Source organism: Poromitra crassiceps (assembly GCF_964638095.1).
Source record: "Poromitra crassiceps genome assembly, chromosome: 11".
Classification (NCBI taxonomy): domain Eukaryota; kingdom Metazoa; phylum Chordata; class Actinopteri; order Beryciformes; family Melamphaidae; genus Poromitra; species Poromitra crassiceps.
In genome coordinates this window covers 53,444,111-53,467,790 of record NC_139643.1, presented here as the reverse complement: position 1 = coordinate 53,467,790, position 23,680 = coordinate 53,444,111, and the positions used below count along the sequence as shown (strand labels likewise).

The 23,680-nt window shown below is 45.1% G+C and overlaps 2 protein-coding genes across 2 annotated transcripts in view; both read right to left on the bottom strand.

Annotated features, from left to right (window-relative positions):
• The window catches only part of rnf139 (ring finger protein 139), a 38,872-nt gene extending 32,402 nt beyond the window's left edge, over positions 1-6,470 (bottom strand). Inside the window, exon 1 of the mRNA XM_083646550.1 lies at positions 6,153-6,470. Coding sequence (XP_083502676.1) covers positions 6,153-6,321 — 169 coding nt within the window. The 5' untranslated portion in view covers positions 6,322-6,470. The remainder of the gene's footprint in view (positions 1-6,152) is intronic.
• A 5,609-nt stretch (positions 6,471-12,079) lies between these two features.
• The window catches only part of thap7 (THAP domain containing 7), a gene marked incomplete at its 5' end in the record, with an annotated part of 22,030 nt that continues 10,429 nt past the window's right edge, over positions 12,080-23,680 (bottom strand). The window contains 3 exons of the mRNA XM_083646100.1: positions 12,080-14,751; positions 18,238-18,858; positions 21,583-22,010. Coding sequence (XP_083502226.1) covers positions 14,270-14,751; positions 18,238-18,858; positions 21,583-22,010 — 1,531 coding nt within the window. The 3' untranslated portion in view covers positions 12,080-14,269. The remainder of the gene's footprint in view (positions 14,752-18,237; positions 18,859-21,582; positions 22,011-23,680) is intronic.

Genomic DNA, 23,680 nt, shown 5'->3' with positions numbered 1-23,680 from the left:
CATATATACTATATACATATTACAGGACTGTAATATCGGAGGCACATATGACACGGTGTACTTCATATATACTATATACATATTAGGGCTGTGGCGATTCACTTATCTCCCGATTCGATACTATCACGATTCTTGGGTGCCGATTCGATTTATATTGCGATTCTTAAGTATTGCGATTCTACGATTATTGCGATTCGATATTACGATTTATTGCGATTTTTGTTATTTTTTTCTTTTCTTTTTTCAGTTTGTTTGCTTTTTTACACTAGATTAGAACATGGGAAAAGTTGAATCATACACTAGAGACTGTATATTATATATCATGAGTAGGGCTGGGCGATATAGTTAAAAACAGGGGCGGACTGGGATCATAATTCAGGCCGGGCATTAGATACCAAGCAGGCCAGGCCGATATGGGCCAACGCGCGTGAAATTTGGGCCGTTTGAAGCCAGATTTGGGCCGTTTGAAGTCCAATTTTACAATGAGATGCACCCACTTTAACCCTGAAGTGTAATTATTACTTCAGACTAACTAATAAAGTAATAAAACCACTAGTAAACCAGTAGGCGGCGCCTGGCCTGCTGTTCAGTGAGTGGCCTGACTGCAAGCATCCAAAAAAAAAAAAAATAATAATAATAATAATAATAATAATAATTTGCGATTATCGATTCTGGAATAAAAGATCGATCCAAAAAATCGTGACATTAAAAATCGCGATACTTAGGTGAATCGATTTTTTCCCCCACCCCTAATACATATTACAGGACTGTAATATGGGAGGCACATATGACGTGGTGTACTTCATATATACTATATATATACATATTACAGGACTGTAATATGGGAGGCACATATGACGTGGTGTACTTCATATATACTATATATACATATTACAGGACTGTAATATGGGAGGCACATATGACGCGGTGTACTTCATATATACTATATATATACATATTACAGGACTGTAATATGGGAGGCACATATGACGTGGTGTACTTCATATATACTATATACATACATATTACAGGACTGTAATATGGGAGGCACATATGATGCGGTGTACTTCATATATACTATATACATATTACAGGACTGTAATATGGGAGGCACATATGACGCGGTGTACTTCATATATACTATATACATATTACAGGACTGTAATATGGGAGGCACATATGACGCGGTGTACTTCATATATACTATATACATACATATTACAGGACTGTAATATGGGAGGCACATATGATGCGGTGTACTTCATATATACTATATACATATTACAGGACTGTAATATGGGAGGCACATATGACGCGGTGTACTTCATATATACTATATACATATTACAGGACTGTAATATGGGAGGCACATATGACGCGGTGTACTTCATATATACTATATACATATTACAGGACTGTAATATGGGAGGCACATATGACGTGGTGTACTTCATATATACTATATACATATTACAGGACTGTAATATGGGAGGCACATATGACGCGGTGTACTTCATATATACTACATATTACAGGACTGTAATATGGGAGGCACATATGACGTGGTGTACTTCATATATACTATATACATATTACAGGACTGTAATATGGGAGGCACATATGACGCGGTGTACTTCATATATACTATATACATATTACAGGACTGTAATATGGGAGGCACATATGACGTGGTGTACTTCATATATACTATATACATATTACAGGACTGTAATATGGGAGGCACATATGACGCGGTGTACTTCATATATACTATATACATATTACAGGACTGTAATATGGGAGGCACATATGACGTGGTGTACTTCATATATACTATATATATACATATTACAGGACTGTAATATGGGAGGCACATATGATGCGGTGTACTTCATATATACTATATACATATTACAGGACTGTAATATGGGAGGCACATATGACGCGGTGTACTTCATATATACTATATACATATTACAGGACTGTAATATGGGAGGCACATATGACGTGGTGTACTTCATATATACTATATACATATTACAGGACTGTAATATGGGAGGCACATATGACGCGGTGTACTTCATATATACTATATACATATTACAGGAGTGTAATATGGGAGGCACATATGATGCGGTGTACTTCATATAAACTATATACATATTACAGGACTGTAATATGGGAGGCACATATGATGCGGTGTACTTCATATATACTATATACTGTACATATTACAGGACTGTAATATGGGAGGCACATATGACGTGGTGTACTTCATATATACTATATACATATTACAGGACTGTAATATGGGAGGCACATATGACGTGGTGTACTTCATATATACTATATATATACATATTACAGGACTGTAATATGGGAGGCACATATGACGCGGTGTACTTCATATATACTATATATATACATATTACAGGACTGTAATATGGGAGGCACATATGACGCGGTGTACTTCATATATACTATATACATATTACAGGACTGTAATATGGGAGGCACATATGATGCGGTGTACTTCATATATACTATATACATATTACAGGACTGTAATATGGGAGGCACATATGACGCGGTGTACTTCATATATACTATATACATATTACAGGACTGTAATATGGGAGGCACATATGACGCGGTGTACTTCATATATACTATATACATATTACAGGACTGTAATATGGGAGGCACATATGACGCAGTGTACTTCATATATACTATATACATATTACAGGACTGTAATATGGGAGGCACATATGACGTGGTGTACTTCATATATACTATATACATATTACAGGACTGTAATATGGGAGGCACATATGACGCGGTGTACTTCATATATACTATATATATACATATTACAGGACTGTAATATGGGAGGCACATATGACGCGGTGTACTTCATATATACTATATACATATTACAGGACTGTAATATGGGAGGCACATATGACGCGGTGTACTTCATATATACTATATATATACATATTACAGGACTGTAATATGGGAGGCACATATGACGTGGTGTACTTCATATATACTATATACATATTACAGGACTGTAATATGGGAGGCACATATGACGTGGTGTACTTCATATATACTATATACATATTACTGGACTGTAATATGGGAGGCACATATGACGTGGTGTACTTCATATATACTATATACATATTACAGGACTGTAATATGGGAGGCAGATATGACGCGGTGTACTTCATATATACTATATACATATTACAGGACTGTAATATGGGAGGCACATATGACGCGGTGTACTTCATATATACTATATATATACATATTACAGGACTGTAATATGGGAGGCACATGACGCTGTGTACTTCATATATACTATATATATACATATTACAGGACTGTAATATGGGAGGCACATGACGCTGTGTACTTCATATATACTATATACATATTACAGGACTGTAATATGGGAGGCACATATGACGCTGTGTACTTCCGTCTGTAACATGGAGGCACATATGACGCGGTGTACTTCATATATACTATATACATATTACAGGACTGTAATATGGGAGGCACATGACGCGGTGTACTTCCTGCAGGACTGTAATATGGGAGGCACATATGACGCGGTGTACTTCCTGCAGGACTGTAATATGGGAGGCACATATGACGCAGTGTACTTCCTGCAGGACTGTAATATGGGAGGCACATATGACGCGGTGTGTATAACGTCACTTCCGTCACAGATTACACCAGGGGAATCTGCCTGGGCGCCGCCTTCCGTCAGAGACTTTTGATTCAAACCCTCTGGGTCTGACTCATACTTAGACATAAATAATATGGACGTATCTATCCCATTACATTTATTTTACCTGGCGGAGTTCAAATGTTGGCCGTCACCATCTTGATTTTTCGTCAGCAGAGTGGGAGGGAATGGGTTGAGTCCTTACGCACCTCACGTGAGATGGGAGTTTCCCAGAGCCGCAGCTCCGCCTGCTATTGGTCCGTGATCGGCAAGCTACGTGATCACTGGACATGCGATCTGTCAATCACCCCCTTTTCTATCATCTATTTTCCTCCAAACGGGCGAGTTATATAAAAAATGCCCCCCCTACAGTTGTTATGAAAAGGTGAAATTAGCTATATAGACCAAAACCGTGTTTTGCCCCTCACTGGAAAGATGTTTAATCCTGTTACAAAGACGGCATTTTAATATGGGGAGATCTGCCTACTGCCCCCAAGCCCAAGTGGCCATTCGAGGAATTACATATTAAACAAAGACTTCCGCACCTTCCTGGGAAAGGGGGTGGGCTTGCCTACTGGTCTGACTACGTGAGACTAGCTCAAGCTAGACTGCCGGTGTCGGTGCAGATCTAGCTCGCCTTCAGAAATAGGACGTATCAGTGCGACGACGTCACTTGCCACCCAGAAATGCGGAACCCCGCGGAAGTTAATAGTATGAGTTGTGCCAAACAAACGTTAATATCTCAAAAACTATAGATGACATCGCTTATATTTTGACATTCTGAGTGAGAGCAGAATTAGCTCAAGAGTTTGATGTATAATGGTAAATGGTAAATGGCCTGCATTTATATAGAGCTTTTATCCAAAGCGCTTTACAGTCAGTAGGTACATTCACCCATTCACACACCGATGGCGGCAGGCTACCACGCAGGGTGCTGGCACACCATCAGGAGCAATTTGGGGTTCAGTATCTTGCCCAAGGACACTTCGACATGCGGACTGGAGGAGCCGGGAATGGAACCACCAACCTCTTTTATCCAAAGCGATTAGTGGACAACCCGCTCTACCTCCTGAGCTACAGCTGCCCCCTATAATATATTATGCATTTCGTGTTAAAGTTGTGTGAACTGTTGCTGTTTTTAAAATGTAAATAGAGTTAGCCGGCTAGAGTCAGACACACAAGCCTCGCGCCACTTGTGCTCCATAGGGTTCCATTGCCGTTGCCACCCAGTGACGCGGTTTGTTTACCAAAATGCTGCTGATCCCTCGTATAGCTCGGGTAGGCATTTGATTGGCTGCACATCGGGCACGTGGTGGGATTAACGTGGGCAAAATGGCCGACCGCTTTAGATTAGCTAACAAGCTAACACTAAGCTACTGATGTTATCAGACATGATATACATTAAAAATATGAATCAGAGTTAGGTTTAGGGTAGTCTCTCCCCAGACTCAAATTACGTTGAATCGCTCCGCTCCGCATACTACATAAATGAGTCTGTGCCACTTCACAGCCACTGGTGGTTTATGAAGGTGGGTTGAAATTGAATGAGTGACAGGTCGTAGCACCAATGAGAGAGTGGTTCGAAAAATGGGCTGCGCCTCCCATGTTGTGTCTGATCGCAAAGACGTCACTCATTGGGGAAGACTGAATCCACCACTGGCCAATCACTGGCCAAGTGAACGGTTCCCTCCCATAACCAGCCGGCTGGGGGGAAGCGTCCCAGACCCAGAGAGAGCTCTGCAGCATGCAGTAACGTAGTGTATCAGCGTAAGAACTCTCATGGGTCTGCCGTTGAGACTAAGGTTTGGGTTTGGGTTAGACGGAATGGGTTAGACCCATGGGTTAGACCCCACTGTAGACCCCGAGCCGAGCACTTCCGAATCCGTAACCCGAGTAGAATCTGTAGGCCTACCTACACCGTAACATGTGACATCAGTCACATGATTTTAGATGGGTCAAAGTAATATTTCCGGTGTATCTTGCGCATTCTATGGCCAGACAAGTTGTAATATATTGTCATGTCATGGTGTCTTTGGGTCATTAATAAACAAAATCAGTTATTTTTCTATTATTTTTTTGCGTGCTATTTTACATTGAAGTCAATGGCGAGTGGCTTGTGTTTTCCTCCTAAAAGGGGGCGGAACCATATTGCCGATGTATATAGATAAAGACTACATGGAGAATAGTGAGTGAGTGAAAACATGGCTAAAGAGTTGAATAAAGAGAGAACAGAGCGCTCGTGTGTGTGTGTGTGTGTGTGTGTGTGTGTGTGTGTGTGTGTGTGTGTGTGTGTGTGTGTGTGTGTGTGTGTGTGTGTGTGTGTGTGTGTGTGTGTGTGTGTGTGTGTGTGTGTGTGTGTGTGTGTGTGTGCGTGTGCGTGTGCGTGTGCGTGTGTGTGTGTGTGTACCTGTGACTCTGACAGCCAGCCTGGCTGCCTGCTCGGCCCAGCCTGAGCCCGGCTCATAATAAGAGTTAAAGATGGCGTCGATTATGAAGATGGCGGGCACGCGCAGAGACACGTCCAGCACCGCCACGGCCCCGGCGCCCAGCCGGAGCCGGCCCGGAGCGGACGCCATCGGTGCCGGTGGGGAGCTTCACACAGCTTGCCTCCTCTGGGTCACCAGCTAACACTGAGCTAACTGACTCCACTGGCTCACCAGCTAACACTGAGCTTACAGCCAACCTTGCCTGGCTCCTCTGGGTCCTGGTATGGAGGAGTCCGCCTGAGCCTCCCCAGCTCAGGGTTAGGTTAGGGTAACAGGGTTTAGCTCCTGCTTTCTGCCCCGTTTGTCTTGTCTTGTTGTTGTTTGTTGTTTAGCTCCTGCGGACGGGACAGACATGTCCGCTCCCATAGCAAAGAACGTACCGTGATAAGAGTTGACAGTTCAATGATCGCTCCATTCAACATCAGTGCGCAGCAGCAGAGCTGCGTCTCCGCCATTTTGGCCCCTAAGGAGACTAGTGGTGAAACGGGTGAAACCTGTCTGTCGATGTATCCTGTCTATGGTAAAAACAGCATCCAGTAAAACGTCCCGCATACAAAAGTAACTCTGCCAGTTGAACAATGAAGAAATATAATAAATATGCATAGTATTCTAACTATTTATTTCTCAGTTTGTTTGTTTGTTTGTTTGTTTATTCACTTTATGAAAGAATAAGAGCAGTTACATGTAGGCTAGGCTAAAACATGTTTGTAAACTTTCATTATGAATTTGGAGATTCAGAGGGAGTGGACTGAGGCTGAAGTCAGTCATAACTGAGAAGTAGGCTAACTGCTGATTTTCTTCACACTATTTCTTGAAATACTGTTTTGGGGGTTTTCTGGAGCTGTAGGCCAAAATTATGAAAAATGAAACAAATAAAGGCTAGAAATATTGTCGCTCATAAAATCAGATCCTGTTTTGGCGACTTGTGAAATCATCACATCACATCACATCAGCAGTTTGAACTCGATCAACTTATCTGGTCTCCATTAATGAAAACAAGTCATGGTAATCAGAGCCAGCGATAAGATTGTCACGGTTCAATCAGACAATCAGACTGATTGCATGTCTTCCTCGAAATGTCCCTACAGGCTATTATTAAATTATTTATTAATATTGTAACGTATCGGTGATACGCCAAGGAACGGAGAGTTGTAGTTGGTACAGGTTCTTTATTCACAGGCTTCTTTAGCTCCTAGCAGCTAGCTTCACACCGCTAGCTCTACGCACAACAACCGGTCTCGCTCGCTCCATAGCTTGACTGACATCCGGCCTGCGGCCGCTGGTCATATATACCCCATTTCCCCTAGGAACACACCCGCACACATTAGTTCCTAGCTGCAGTTGAGACACTTCTATTGCACATCACATTACAGGTAATACCTGGATTACCTGGAACGCTACATACTCCTCACTCAACATTTGTCGATGCCCACATTGACACCCACAACCCACACATATCCCCCTGTACCAAAACACACCACCCCACAACATTTTGTATTCCCCCAATTTGTCTCTTATTATTTCAGCACACTTCTTAATTTTCGTTCCACCACCACCATTTGCATTTCTTTTCATTCCTTCCTCTTTTCCCATTCCAATAGCCCTTTTCTTTTTTTACACACATTTACATTCAACTCAATAACCATTTACGTTTTCCCTCTTTCCTTTACACTCATTTTCAATTTACTCAAACCCATCACATTGACATCATTTCTTTCCTCTTTCCCCATTCATTTAAATTCAACCCACATATCATTTCAGTTCGACAATAACCCCAACATTTACATCATTCTTTTTCCATTACCTTCATTTAAACCTTTTTTCTTACTCACATTATCCCACTTCACTTCAACCACTATTTCCATCCCCCCTTTTACAGCTTCTGTCCCACCCGAAGCACATTACAGTCGACACAGCTAAGGCAGTAGTCCTCTACGTCTCCCTTCATCTGTACCCAGTAGAAAACTCGACAAAGGCGGCTGAGTGTTTCTTCAGCCCCTCGATGCCCCTGACCCCTGCGGCCCCTGTGCGCCCCCCGCGCCAGTCCCCGCAGGCAGCCGGGCACCACCACGACGCTGCCATTCTTCCCGCGCCCATCCAACCCCAGAATCCCTGACTCTCTCACCCTCAGGTCCGGAAACAACTCCCACAGTTCCTTCGTGGTACTTGAACACATGCACATCTCCTCCAGGCGAGGCCGGCATCCGGCCGCCACCCACCTGCGCACCGGTCCAACGCTAGCGTCCTCCGCCTGTCTGCGTATCCACTCCTCCAGATCGACATCCTCCATAGTCACATTCTCATCCTCCCGGTCTTGCACTCGCTCGTCCTCCCGTCCCGCTCCCCCAGGGGGCGGCGTGTTGAGGACAGCAGGGCGGACACCATCGGCGTCGATCTCCACCTCGACTTTCTGCAGTGCAGCCGTGGGGGTTGTGTAGCGGCTTGGTTGGGCCGGCTCCTCCAGCGTTGACCCCTCTCGCTCCCCCGGGGACACGAGCGCCGCTCCCCCGACTGTAACAGCATTGCAGGTGATGTCGCTCACTTCCCTCTGGCTGTTCAAAACGATCCCCGCTCTCCTGATGGTCTCGTCGCTGATGATGATGTCCCCCTCTACCGGCTGGTATGCAGAGCAGCTAGCCTGGGCCGGCTCAACAGTCACTCTCCTGCCCAGAACAATCGGCTCTGTACTGCCCCGTTGCTCCGCTGCTTGTAGCTCAGGCTGCTCCCCTGCTCCGCTACTCCGCTGCTCCTCTGGCTGTTGCTCCGGCTGCTCCCCCGGCTGTGTGTCTCTTCCAGCGTTCGCACTCTTAGTGCAGTCTCTAGCTAAATGTTCAGGCGACTGGCAAGTCCAACAAAGCCTCACCTGTCCGCCGCCTGCCCGTCTCTCCTCTCTCGCTGTCTTCCAGTCCCCGACAGCTTCTCGACACTCTCTAGCTATGTGTCCCGATCCACCGCATGCCCAGCAGGCTCCCTGCTGTCCCCAGTACCTTTGCTCCGCATGCCCGGTCCGTCTCCCGGAACCGTCTCGGCACCACCTCGCCTCGTGGCCCGGTTCTCCACAGCTCCAACACAGTCTATTTTGTGGTTCCTCCGTCTGCTTCTCTCCGCGCTGCGCGACCTCTCGTAGCAGCTCCATAAGCCCCTCTGCCCAGGCTGGTGTCGCCTCCAACAGCCGTCTAATCTCCTGCATCAAGCGGGCTTCCATGCTCGCCAGCACCGAGCTGATCCCCGTCGTCAGCTCTGCTTTTCTCCCGTTCGCCGACAGGCATTCTTCTAATCGCACCATCACACGTGGCGCTCGTAGCAGCTAGCCCACACAGCTAGCTCGCTACCGCTAGGTCGCTCGAGCCTTTGATCTCCAACTTTTCTCCGCCGTTCCTCCTCACTCTCTCCCCTCTCGACCGAATCAGGCGTTACCGCTTCACTTCTGCACCAATGTAACGTATCGGTGATACGCCAAGGAACGGAGAGTTGTAGTTGGTACAGGTTCTTTATTCACAGGCTTCTTTAGCTCCTAGCAGCTAGCTTCACACCGCTAGCTCTACGCACAACAACCGGTCTCGCTCGCTCCATAGCTTGACTGACATCCGGCCTGCGGCCGCTGGTCATATATACCCCATTTCCCCTAGGAACACACCCGCACACATTAGTTCCTAGCTGCAGTTGAGACACTTCTATTGCACATCACATTACAGGTAATACCTGGATTACCTGGAACGCTACAATATTTTATTCCTGACAGGACAGGTGTTCATATGCGTAGGCCTAATCCTCTGAAGTCTCCATGATAGTAATAGCAGAAGTTGCGAGGGTCTTTGATCTATCTCCAAATTCCCGATAGCCTAAATAGCCTAAATACATAGCCTGCTACTTACATAGGCTACATAAATAAACAAATAAATAACGTTCTCTCTCTCTCTCTCTCTCTCTCTCTCTCTCTCTCTCCTAGCACGGGCCACGCCCGATGTAGCCTACAATGTAGGTCTAACAAAACGCATTCTTATCGCTAAGCTAATCATATAGAAAAATCTCTGGGAATTATGTTTTCCATCCCGAGAGGCTATTAGCCTACCGGAGTGTCTCCTGGCCAATCCAGTAGGCTTGGCAATACTATTTGGACCGTTTGATTTATGGCTGTGTGAACACAAACGAACCAAGGCACAAATGCAACAATTGTATCAATTAAGTAGCCTACCTGAATCGGAACAAAGCAAACGACCCAGAGGTGTGAATACACCCTAAGTCTCTCCATCTGTATAACAGAGGTAATGTCCATCAACCACAGTTGGAAAGAAGGTGAAGAGGAGGTCTTCCATTCCTTCAGAATGAGTTTTTTGGCGACAGTTCTCCCCAGTGTCAGAGACTGCTGCACAGCTGTAGGGAAGTTCAGAGAGGACTTCGAGCAGCCGAAGATGGCGAGTTCTGCCTCCGGCTGTAGAGTAATTTTTTTAGGCCTTAGAGTAGGCCTACCAGTCAAATATTTTAGCCCAGAATTCCGTTAATGAAGGGCAGAACCAGAAGGCATCAGATAGTGTGCCCTCTTGACACCTGTCACACAGTGGCAAGACAGAAGGGAAGATCTTGTGTAGTTTATGCTTGGAGTAGTGAAGACGGTGAACGACTTTAAATTGGATCAGCTGGTGTCTGCTATTAACTGAGTAGAGTTGTACCACAGACTCCTTTCCCATATAATGTCAGATAAATCAATACCAAGTCCCCCTGCCATGCTTCCTCTCAGTAGAGGACATGTTGCAGTCGAGGTGCTTAATGAATGAGTATACTGGAAGGGCGATGTCCGACTTTTATGATGCAATTTGTTGTGAACTGTGCTGGTAGGCTAAATGGAGCGGTATGCACAGTAGGCTATTAATGCATTATATGCATGTTTTTTCTATGTCATTCTGCTCAGCATGGCCATGTTATAAACAGCCTTCTTTACTATGAAAAGTTGTTAATTGCATTAATTGAAGCTAAAAACTTGTGGAGTCTTGATCATTATTTTGCAGTTAAGACTCAACAGTTTTGGCGCATTGAATGACAGAACAACCAACATGATAGAGGATGCGGTTTTAAATCAATAGCCTACACGACATGTCCTTCCAGCCATGAGAAAAGCACACATTTTTCTTTCAGAGTGGATTTCCCTTGATGGATTCCAATAACTCTGATGGAGAATGTTCTACGCCACAAATCATTTTGTCACAGCGGGCTTTTGTTGTTTTTCCCAAGAACGGATAACTAAATTTAAAATTAATATCTTTGTAGACTTGCTACAAATATCACTCTCTTCCTCTAATTTTCCTCTATTTTCAATTGAGATTAGCCACATTTGTTTGGTTATAGAGGTCTTATCAGCTCATATTTCCATGACAGGAAATGGATTGGTTCCAATGACCTAATCAGAATTCCCCCTCAGACACTGGATTCGAGCAATTGGAGAAAGTGTGTGTGTGTGTGTGTGGGGGGGGGGGGGGGTATTTACGTACTATTCATGGGACCAAAATGTAAATTCGTTTTTTTTTTACCTGCACCACCACAATTGTAAAATAGACCTAGATCAGGGGTTCCCGAACTTAAGAATGTCACAGCCCACTTTGAAATCTGAAAATCTTCCGGGGCCACCCAACAACACAACTCTGATCAACATACGTGACTAAGATGATGTCTCTTTTGTCTTGTTTGTCTTGTCTCTTCTGATTTAAATAGTAACTTCCTTGAATCTTGTTTTTGCATGTTAGGACCCCCTCGAAAACGAGATGATTCATCTCAAGGGGTTTTTCCTAAATGAATAAACTTGAATATATGTATTTGCTTATATATATATTTATTTCATTAACAGAGCTTAGGCATACGGCAAATTAACGATCTATCCACATACAACAATTGAGGCAAAATACCCAAAATCCAGATTGCCAACATTTTCTCCACCAAAGTATTTGCGTGCAGAACACAATTGTCGAGACAAACTGTGATGTGCAACAGCATAAGAAGAATCAATCCACAAGGTATTCGCCTAACGCTATTCAGGCTATGAAAAATGCTACCTTATCTGTAAAGGGGAGACTCCTGGCCTGGGTACCCATTGAACCCATTTTCATTCAGATGAATTGAGCCATTTGATTGCCTGTGAAAGTGTTGGCAGGCCATGAGAAATAATTACCTCCGCCAAGGAGGTTATGTTTTCGGTGCCATTTGTCTGTCTGTTTGTCTGTCTGTCCATTTGTCAGCAGGATTATAGAAAAACTACTGGGGCGATTTTCATGAAACTTGGTGGAAGGTTATAGCAGGGGCCAAGGAAGAACCCATTATATTTTGGAGCAGATCCGGGGTGCGGCAGTGCTAGTGAAAACGGCTATAACTAGGAATAGGAAGGCCGTAGAGAGGGTCGTGGGAGGTGGCGTGGTCAGGGCCAGGGAAAAGTGGGCGTAGCTAGGGATAGGGAGGTCATAGTCGGAGTTCGAGGAGTGGGTAGGGGGAGTGGCTAGGTGTATCTGGGTGGTGGCGTGGTAAGGAAAGGGGGCGGGGCTAGGGAAAAGGTGCCGTAGCTACAGTATAGGTTGTTTTCAGGTGCCGTCACGTCAAGGGGTGAGATCATTGACTGTATAGTACAGGGATGGGCAACTTTGATGATAGAGAGGACCACAAAAAAATTCCTCGCTACCAGAGGGCCAGATTGTGACCGTGCACTTCCACCAGTAGCCTACTGTAACTCCATCACTCCGAATTATAGCCACTAATTTGATGAAAAGGACTGGTAATCAAAGTTTATTATACCAACATTTATATTTTTCATATTAAAATTTTGTAATTCTTCCATTCAGATGACACAATCTCTTATTTTTGGGGAAATTGACCCAGGGACCACACTGAGTGAGGTTGGGGGCCACATGTGTCCCGCGGGCCGCCAGTTGCCCAGCCCTGGTATAGTAGGTGAGACGTGCAGATCATGCTGGAGGGCAACCAGCAGCAGGCTACATTTGCTATATTGAAAGCGATAGGACAGCACTAGCAAAATGCCTGTTTTGCACTGTTTATGGCTGTTCCAACCGGTCGAATCGGGAAAAAAACTAGAGCTACTTTAGAATCCCTAATGTGCAAACAAACCATAGAAACAAACAAGTAAAAACTAGAATGATCGCAGTTATTGATCAGTTATCAAGCTTGAAAATGGCGTTTGTGAGGTTACAGTGACCTTAACCTTTGTCCTTTGACCACCAAAATGTAATTAGTTCATCCTTGAGTCCAAGTCGACGTTTGAGCCAAATTGGAAGAAATTCTGTCAAGGCGTTCCTGAGATATTGCGTTAAAGATCTTGGAAATGGGGTTTGTGAGATCACAGTGACTTTGAACTTTGACCTTTAACCACCAAAATCTAATCACTTCATCCTTGAATCCAAGTGGAGGTTTGAGGCAAATTTGATGAAATTCCGTCAAAGCGTTCCAGAGATATCGCATTAACAAGCTTGAAACGAGCGGTCGTGAGGTCACAGTGACCTTGAACTTTGACCTTTGACCACTAAAACCTAATCAGTTCATCCTTGAGTCCAAGTGGATATTTGAGGCAAATTCGAAGAAATTCCATCAAGGCGTTCCTAAGATAGCGTGTTAACGAGCTTGAAAATGACGTTTGAGAGGGCACAATGACCTTGACCTTTGACCACCAACATCTAATCAGTTCATCCTTGAGTCCAAGTTTACGTTTGAGGCAAATTTGATGAAATTCCGTCATGGCGTTCCTCAGATATTGCGTTAACGAACATCGGACGGACAGACGTACGTATGGATGGACAACCCGATTCCATAAAAAAAATGAAAAAAGGCAGCATAGATGGATAAAAAACATGCTGTGTAGTACAAGGTCTGGAGGATGAGGTAATTTGTAATGTCTACTGCCTCCACACCGGGAAAATCGCTTCTCTTCATTGTATATGGACCATATCCTATGTTTTGCAATCTACCTGCAGTGCGAAGTGAAGAGATTTTTTGAAAAACAAAAACAAACATAAAAGGGGTTTCATATGGCCCTAAGCATGTTTTTTCAGTTAAACTCACTGCTCAGCTGAAGGTGAAATCCCTCCAAGTGTTCCTTCAGTTTCTCCCTCACATCTTCTCTAAGTCCTATAGGTGTACGGTTTATATGCCCGTTATCACAGGCCATACTATTTATCTGACCATGCCCGTTATCACAGGCCATACTATTCATCTGACCATGCCCGTTATCACAGTTCGTTTCAACTCTCAGTTCTCTGGACAGATTCTCTAAGCATGTCTCTCCACTGTCCTCTGTCATGTGTTTGAAGTCTCTTCGTGAAGCCACTTCTGATACCAAGATGGTTTGTACTTCTTCATCCCCTTCCTCCATCCTCATGACATTCTTCAACCCATCTTCAGAAGGCACAGGCAACAGAAGCACCTGTCCCTCCACACTGTCCTGTACTACTTCCTGTAGCCAAAACAGCTGCTGGTGCAATTCCTGCTGCTGTTCCTGGCCAATGTGTTGAGCCTCCCCTGCACACAGGCCTGAAAGACATACAAATACAATTTAAGTTGTGGTGGGATGGATATTTTATTATACTGTGCTCGGATCGTATAGCGCAGACTCAATGGCTGAAATAACGATTGATTTTGCCTCGCCCCCCCCCCAGTGTGTGTGTGTGTGTCAGTGAATAAATGCTACTAGCCTACTTACTGTATATTTTAAACATTTTTCTGATGTCCGCAATGAGCCTCGTTAATAAAATCTAATTACAAACCTGTTTGCCGTCTTTTCTTTTTTCCCTCTTTCATCCACATGCCACCAGGCCTGCTCACCAAAACTACTCTGTACTCAGCAAGAGTTATGGATATAAAGATAAGATACTACTATAATGTAAACCGAACATGCTGTCTGTGATATTGTCGTACCAAGCACAGACACACGGATGGGCTTTAAAAGGGGAGCCGAAAGCAGCCAATATAGGCTATCTATCTGTTTAGGAGCGGGCGGCTGTCATATAGGCCTATTCACCTTATGTTCAGACGTGGGGGTGGGCCAAATTCTTCCGGGTCGTGTTAACACTTGCGGCGGTCACGGCACGAAATACAAATGAACGTCATGAAGAAGAGAGTTGTTTTTGTAGCGGACAGTGCAGGGGGTAAAACAGCCTACTACTTTGAGCTTGGTACACAGCCAGCAAGCGGAGTATCCACTGTTAGCCAGGTCAGATAACGTTATCGTCGACAATGACGAGCACTTTCTTGTAAAACATACCTGGACTCCAACAAAGAAAGCTTCAGATGGTTTTCTCTCCTCTGACGCAGCACGAGCCATTTACGTCTATAAGACCCGCAGATGTTAACGTAATTCCCTGGAATGCGAGACTTAACACTTTGAGTGCCACGGCCCTTGGGCAAAAGGTGCTGTACTGTGCCACATAGGCCGCAATGCATTTTAATATAGCCATATCATTTTTTGTGTTCCTCTTATATGGACAACCAATAGCCTCAATGAAACTTTGAACCCTTCTGTTTCATTTTAAAAAAAAACTGTGTTTATAAACCGTTCCATTTTGGAAATACACCCCTCTGAAAAAGAGTGTTTTCGACCGAAAAGAGCATGCTGAAATTAGTTTTTGAGATAATCACATCTTTATGTTAGAAAGGCGACAGAATGAATTCTGCTTTGAGTTTGAGCCTGCTGCTTGCTGCCTGGGTGTGTGTGTGTCAATGGTTGTATGCTGTTAGTGCCCTGCGTGCCCACCCCCCTCCTCCCCCTCCTCCGTGGTGGGAGGAGTCGAGTGTCTCTGCTCTGCGGTTTGCTCTGTTTGCTCTGAACTGAAAAGTCCGCTGCCTGCATCCCCCGCTCCTTCACAGCGTGTCCTCGGCTCCCAGCCGTGAACAATGTAACCCCTCAGAAAGACGCCGCTGTCGCCGTGTCGGCAACTAAATCATATGGATGGACCATCGCAGCGCACACGGATGGGGCTCAACCGTGGCAGCAGATGACTGCTTTTCACAGGCACGGCCAAGTAACGTTATGCTTCAAGCATATCAATGGCGATTTCCGTTTCCTCATTACTTCTTCTCTCTTTTCTCCTGGCCTCTGTCTAATCGGGAGGGCACTGTCGCCACCTAAGGGTTCTGTAAAATAGGCTAGACACATTCAACAGCTCCCATATTGTAAGAGGCGATGTAAGAGGCTTAGATCGACATTCCCCCGTCAAAATATGAATTTGGAGTTATTGACGCCATTTGGCGTCGCTGGCAGTCTACGGTAAATTTCTCTTGACGCCATATGGCGTCGCTGGCACGTAACACATTCACTGCCAGCCGTTTTTTCAATACTGTAGGTAGGTTCTGCCAAGGTTTTTTTTTGAGGATTCTGGCTCATCTTTCAAGAGCCGAGGATTATTTTCTGCTAAGATTTTGTGAACACAAATTATCTCAAAAGAACTAATAGAATGTGTGCTTTCTCTGTCTAAAAGAGTTAGTTTGTAGAGTTAGTAGTTATGTAGGCATTAGCAGCAGAATACAGCATGGTTTCAGCGTCTGAAAATTTATTCTGAGATAAATGGCTTTTTGTGAAATTCGATAGAACAGTCACTTTAACCATTTATTTTTGGCGTAAGACGTCAGACATCTAAACAATAGTTTTGAACAGTAATTTCCTCCATAGCAGCAGGAAACCCCCCTCTCCTTCAAACTCCTCCCTCCGTGGGTGTGTCTCTGGTGGCTTTGCAGCGTTTGTCACAAGCGAGGCTCTGCCTGTCTGTGCTGCCTGGCTGCTGGCGGCTGCTCTTTGGGCGAGTCTGCATGAGTCGTTTCGGTTGTGAGCTCAGCTGGAATGAAGCTGCGTGCGATTGTGGGCTTTCTGCCGGTGTTTCAAAGTGTGTTGCACGCATAATCTATTATGCAAATTTGCAATCCCCCACCGCCAGCTCCCAGCGCGATAATGCGCGAAAGCGAAAGCGTTTTCGCCAATCCATTTTACAGTATGAGAATGGTTTCCTCGCGCGTTCCCCTGCAGTTTTGGCTCTGCTTTTTCTAGTCTGGAGAGCACTGTCACCACTTAGTGGGTCGGTGGAATGGGTTGTACACGTTCGGTGGCTCCCATATTTTTATAGGAGACGTGGGGGGCGTTGATCCACGTCCCACGTCAATTTTTTTTTTTTTTTTTGTTGACAACTTGACTCGTCAATGGCAGTCAACCGTTGGATTTTTTGGGACGAGTCAACTCTGCATTGGCAGTGAACGTGTTAATTCAGAGTTAGATTATATTGGAGCAGCCAGCCATTTTTTTTTTTTTTGCCGAAAGTCGTCACACGACCACACAACCGGGTCAAATGGGTGTGGCTACATAAGGTGAATAGACCAGAACTGCGCCGCGTCTTCAAGCGTCCAGCGCCAAGGCCGCGCACCTTTTTAGGGGAAACCCACCATAGTAAAAGTCGGTACAAGAAGCCAAAACCACTTCAAACTATTTAAAACGGTTTAATTTGATAGAGATATGCCGAAGAGTTGCTGTGTTGTTATAGTTTCACTAACAATAAAAAAACAAAAAACTGGTCTGCGATAGAGTAGGGGTGACACCGTCAATGTGGACGATGCATGTACCCTGGTGGAAACTGGATACAGCGTTCATATAAGGCAAGTACCTCGTGTCGATGTATCTTGCGCATTTCTATGGCCAGCCGACGAGTTGAAATATATTGTCATGTCATGGTGTCTTTGGGTCATTTATAAACAAAATTAATTCTGTTATTTTTCTATAGATGTTTTGGGTGCTGCTATTTTACATTGAAGTCAACGCGAGTGGCTTGTGTTAAGGGGCGCAGCCTTCATGTTTTGCAAATTACCCGGATGTGCTGGTCTGGTCTATAGGCAAATGAGAATAACCAACACATTGGGTGCGTTCATAAATAGTCACACCGAGTTGAGTGCCAGAGCTCACTACGGCCAAACTGGCCCGTTTAAAGTCAACATTTCTTTGAACAGCCGCACTCTCAAACAAACGCGTTTTTTTTTTACCTGGGAGAAACAGCTCTTGTGAAGATCCTTGTCCAGGATTCAAACACTGAACAAGAGTGTCATGCAGTGACAGTGACAGTCCAGCAGGGGTCATCTGCTGAATGCCACCTTGGCCTTGGGTTTGCAGCAGCACTTGGGGAACGCGCAGGTTTGAGCCACTGTAGAGATTTAAAGTCATTTCTAGATCTTTTCCAACAACGATCTGCCCATCTGCAGTGCTTTCAGCTATCGCACAGCAATCATGGAAGTTCTCAGCACGTTTGCCACACTCTTCACCCCTCTTGTTCACATGAGACTCCGACACTACAGGCTGTCCATCTTTCCCAGTGTTTGGAACTCGGTGTGTTTCTCGGCCCCCGTTGGGCTCTCGACCTCTACCACAGTAAAAGCAGTATCCGCCCTCTTCCTCAGGCCAGTTGTTGGTGTTGGCTGTAAGAAAACGCCCAACCCAGTCCATTTGTTCCCCAGATCGGTCCTCACATAGCCCCATCTCCTCAGACTGGACATCGGCCTCGCTTTCCTCCTGGTTAGCCAGGCAAGAACCTCGAGCTCTAGTATCTCCTCCTCCTTTGCATGGTCTGTCCTCCACCGCCGGCAGCCCTCCCCTGCTTTTGGATCCATCTAGTGAATTAAGGAGTGGTGGGCAGAGTAAACAAAAACAGTAGTCAAGTAAAGGTACAGATACTTGAGGGATTCCCCCCTTATGTTTTCAGATGGATTCATAGACTTTTAGGGGATTTTTTTCAGCCGATACCCGATAAATATCCGCTTTTACTGTCCGATAACCGATAATACAATAATGTTTTGTATTAAAAAGAAGTTTTAAACCTGTAGTTTATGCACACCTGAGTCTAAATTACTATGGCTTTTGTCATCTGATGTTGACTGATATTTTTATATAAATGTGCGCATTTGTTTTCCTTATTATTGGTCTGCAAGCAGATCATGGCTCCAGCAGCTAGGTCCCCTAGAGTTCAACTCGGAAGTCCCTGTTTGGTCCAAAGCAGAGCTAACTACTGTAGATTAGTTAACTACACCATGATGATACATGACCAAACTGGGCATCAGTCAATATCGCATATGAATGAATGAATGAACGACTTTATTCTGGACAATGCATAACAACATCCAAGGGATAACATGAAAAGTGCGAACACTTATTTCCATCATTTCTGCTAACGGTCCGTCGTGTAATGCGTCTGTTGTCTGTATTCAGCAACGTTCCGCACCGCCTGCTTAACATATAGACATCAGCCCGCAAACGCATGCGGGACTGGTCCCGTATTATACATTCAAAATCTGACGGAATTGCCGAAAATATGCACAATACCCGCAATCCTGCGCCTAGTTAACGTTAACTTGTTTTATAGGTAGGCTCATAGACTGCCCAATATTAAGCCCCTTGCAGACATAGGCTAGTGTCCAAAAGTTACTGGGATAACCTTTCAGGGACCACTAGTGATTTTAACTATTCACAAGCCGCTTTCACACCGGCCTTGAAAGCTGTAAAATGCACGGAAAATGAGATCCGCGCCTCCGATGTGAAAGTTGTGAAGGCGGGTTGGTGGGTAATTGTTGTACGCCTTTCGTTCCGCCAGTGGACCTAGTCATAGCGCCGGGTTACCCTGCAACCCGCCTCCACCTGAAAGTGTAGGAGCGGCAACACGGAAAAGAGGTGCAAATGTCAGCTAATTCATAAAAACAATACAGGGGAAATCACCTCATGCAGCAAGAAAGGCATAAGTGAAAGTAAAAAAAAGGCGGTCAGGAGGAATGCTCCGTGCCTAGTAAGTAGGTTAGGCTTTATGCTCAAACGATGTTGACATTAGTAGGTAAAATTGTCACATGGTGTGAGCAGAACCACCTGCAGCTCAACGTGTCAAAGACAAAGGAGCTGGTGGTGGACCTGACGAGGGTCAAGGCTCCGGTGACCCCCGTTTCAATCCACGGGCTCAGTGTTGACATAGTGGATGATTACAAGTACCTTGGAGTGTACATTGACAATAAACTAGACTGGGCTAAGAACTCTGATGCACTCTACAAGAAGGGGCAAAGCCGTCTCTACTTTCTGAGACAGCTGAGGTCCTTCAACGTCTGCCGGACCATGCAGGATGTTCTATGAGTCGGTAGTGGCTAGTGCCTTCCTTTATGCTATAGTGTGCTGGGGCAGCAGGCTGAAGGCAGCGGACGCCAACAGACTCAACAAACTGATCCGTAAGGCCAGGGACATTGTGGGGCTGGAGCTGGGCTCTCTGACTGCGGTGTCGGAGAAGAGAACGCTGTCCAGGCTAAGCTCAATCATGAGCAATGACTCGCACCCACTCCACGGCGTGCTAGTCAAACACAGGAGCACGTTCAGTGAGAGGCTGATCCCACCTAGATGCAATACGGAGAGGCACAGGAAATCATTCCTGCCTGTGGCCATTGGACTCTTTAACGCCTCTCTTAAAAGAGCACCTCGGAGACGCTCAGTCTCCCTGAGACTGAGCCAGCCGATAGGTTAACTGTGCCTGGCTGAGCCACGTGTAATGTAATGGGCAAGCCGACTTAATATAAGTCCAGTGTGCAATAACTGCAATTTGACACGTAATGTACATCACTTACTCTACTTATTTTGCTTACTTTATACTTACTCTACTTTATTTTTGCTTATTTTTGCTTACTTATCGCATTTTACTACTGTTTATTTTATGCTATGTTGTGTTCTGAGTGCGAGCTACTGTAACCTGTCCCAATTTCCCCCCGGGGATCATTAAAGTCATTCTGATTCTGATTCTGAAATTAACAGATATAATAATAAGCTTCAGAGGACTATAGCTGTCTGTGGCGAGTTGGTCTGAGGATATTCCCTCTGGAAACCAGCTCCAGAACTGCAATCTGTCTAGCTAGCCAGTTGTGCATTCCCTTACAAAAACTACTAACGTTATAGTAGTCATGTGCATTTATAGCCTATACTATTCCCCTGACGAACATTATGCAGACTGCAGCTGTTTGATATGCAGGCATCGTCTTTCAGAACGGACGCTAATTAGGCTACTTCATGGGAATAATTTGCTTGACAAAAAACTGGAACCAAAAGATAAGAATTAGCCTTGTACCTAATAGGCTACATGATGGTGCTGTGATCCATAAAGTCGATCAGATGAATATTGAAAGCCTTGTTACCATGCTGCATGTGGGGGGGGGGGGGGGGGGTGTACTTGAGTAAGAGTAAAAAGTATTCCATAAAAAATTTAAAGTAAAAAGTATTGCGTAAAAAAACTACTCTTATAAGTACAATTTATTTACAGTATGTATATAAAAAAAGTACATGTAACTGAGTAAATGTACTTGAGTACTACCCACTTCGTGAAATAAGGAGAGTGTGCTTCAGGCGTTTCTCGCGGAGCCGCAAGAGGGTGCTCCGTAGTCGGTTTTCCCGACGCCTGGCTGCATGCAACTGACGTAAGGCCTTCTCCAAGCAGTCAATAGCCTGGTCATAGCGTCTCCTCCACAGCAGGGGGCAGAGCTGAGCGTAACTGTGCTCTTTGGGCAAGTAGAATCCTGGAGGAGGGGGCAGGCGCCTCATGTAACGAGATAGGGAAAGGGGACAAGACGTCGGCGGGGGTGAAGGACAGCGTTCCTGCTGGGAGAGCTTCTCAGCCTCTGAAAGAACTTGAGGAGAGCCGAGTACATCTCCATTAGTCTCCACATCTGGGTCACACTGTCCCCTTTGTCCCCTTCCCTCCTCACTGTCTGCTGGCATTCTCTCTTGGTCCCCTGGCTCTGGTTTCCTAAAAGATTACAAAAAAAGTAAAAAACAAAAGTGCTGTGACACATGCATCCAGAGACACTCATTCAGATTACAGTAGACCCTATAAGCTATCATTTAAAAAACACATTGAGTGTATTTACATGCACACTAATAAACCGATCAATATCTGATTTCTGGAGGAGTCGATAGCCTGGTAAACCAGCCGGTCATGTGAACTCACATTTCATTTCGTTCTACCAGACCATCTGGCCTCAAGCCCTGGGAGGGTATTTGCAGAAATTGCAAAGCGTTCTAGCCAATCAGCGACCCGCCTCGTAGTTGACATTGTAACCGGCCAATCAGGAATGTTGCTAGCAAAACAATAATAAGCAAATAAGCAAAACAAAGCTGCGTCCTTGCCTGTCCACCTCGAGGAGTAATATCAACATTCGTCGAGTTTAAACAGCCATACAGTACAGTTATTGCAGAAATAGACTCAATAACAACAATTAAACAAGTACATAGCAACAGCTGAGTTTCTCAGCGGAAAATATGTTTTTGCTGTTCTCCCGAGTGGATTTTGATTTGACTGGATCCAACGCTCATTGGCTAAAGGAGTTGTCTGTCAAGGCAAGTACACCCGCCCAACCTCCGCCCACTGCAAACATTGGGTGAAAGTTTAAGGCCAGATGGTCTGGTAGAACGAAATGAAAAGTTGCACTTGACAACCTACTGCCAACGGATGGGACAGACCTATTCAAGTTTCAAATCTTGATGGACCATTTGAAGTTGATGAAGCTCGCCTAATAGCGGTTGCATACCTAAACTCCACGATGCCCTATACCGACACTATGGCGGCTCTCTCAGAGAAATTTGGCCAACCCCATCAGCTGGCCCTCTGGAAAATTATATTATTCGGGGCGGCTTTAGCTCAGGAGGTAGAGCGGGTCGGCCAATGACGCAAGGGTTGGCGGCTCGATCCCCGCTCCCTCCCAGCTGCCGTCGTTGTGTCCTTGGGCAAGACACTTAACCCTCCTTGCCTCGTATGATTGGTATGAATGTAGACATGAATGATGGTGGTCGGAGGGGCCGTTGAGCGCCGATGTGTGGCTGCCACGCTTTCGAACCACCGGTACGAATGGTGTGAACGAATAATGATTCTGTGAAGCGCTTTGAGCACTTGGAAAGGCGCTATATAAATCCAATCATTATTATTATTATAAAATTGCCAGTGTCATGGATGCACCCGACATCCATCGTGGTGATACAGAGGCTTTTGAGAGGTTTGCCTTGCAGATTTGTGCCCTCGTTGGGATGCTGAAGACACTTGGTGAAGACGGCGAAATAGAACTAAGATGTGGTTCACATGTGACGCGGCTGCTTGGTAAGTGGCCAGCTGAAATGAGGTCTGAGTTTAGAAGAGACATGTGCTGCCAGCTGGGAGTGGTATACAACCTCAGAGACTTCTCCGACTGGCTACAACCTGAAACCTGATGCCAAGATAGTGAGAGCCAAGTTGGGAATAAAGAGCAGAGAGAGAGAGTCACACCGAAACCTGAACACAGACAGGACCTCAAGACAGCACCTCAAGCGGCTACCATTCTCCATGGTTCTGAGGTTTTCTCGGATAGGCAGTATATGGAGCCAGTTCCTTCAAAGCCACCTACACCTAAGATAAAGGCTCAGTCCAAAGCCTATTGTCGTTACTGC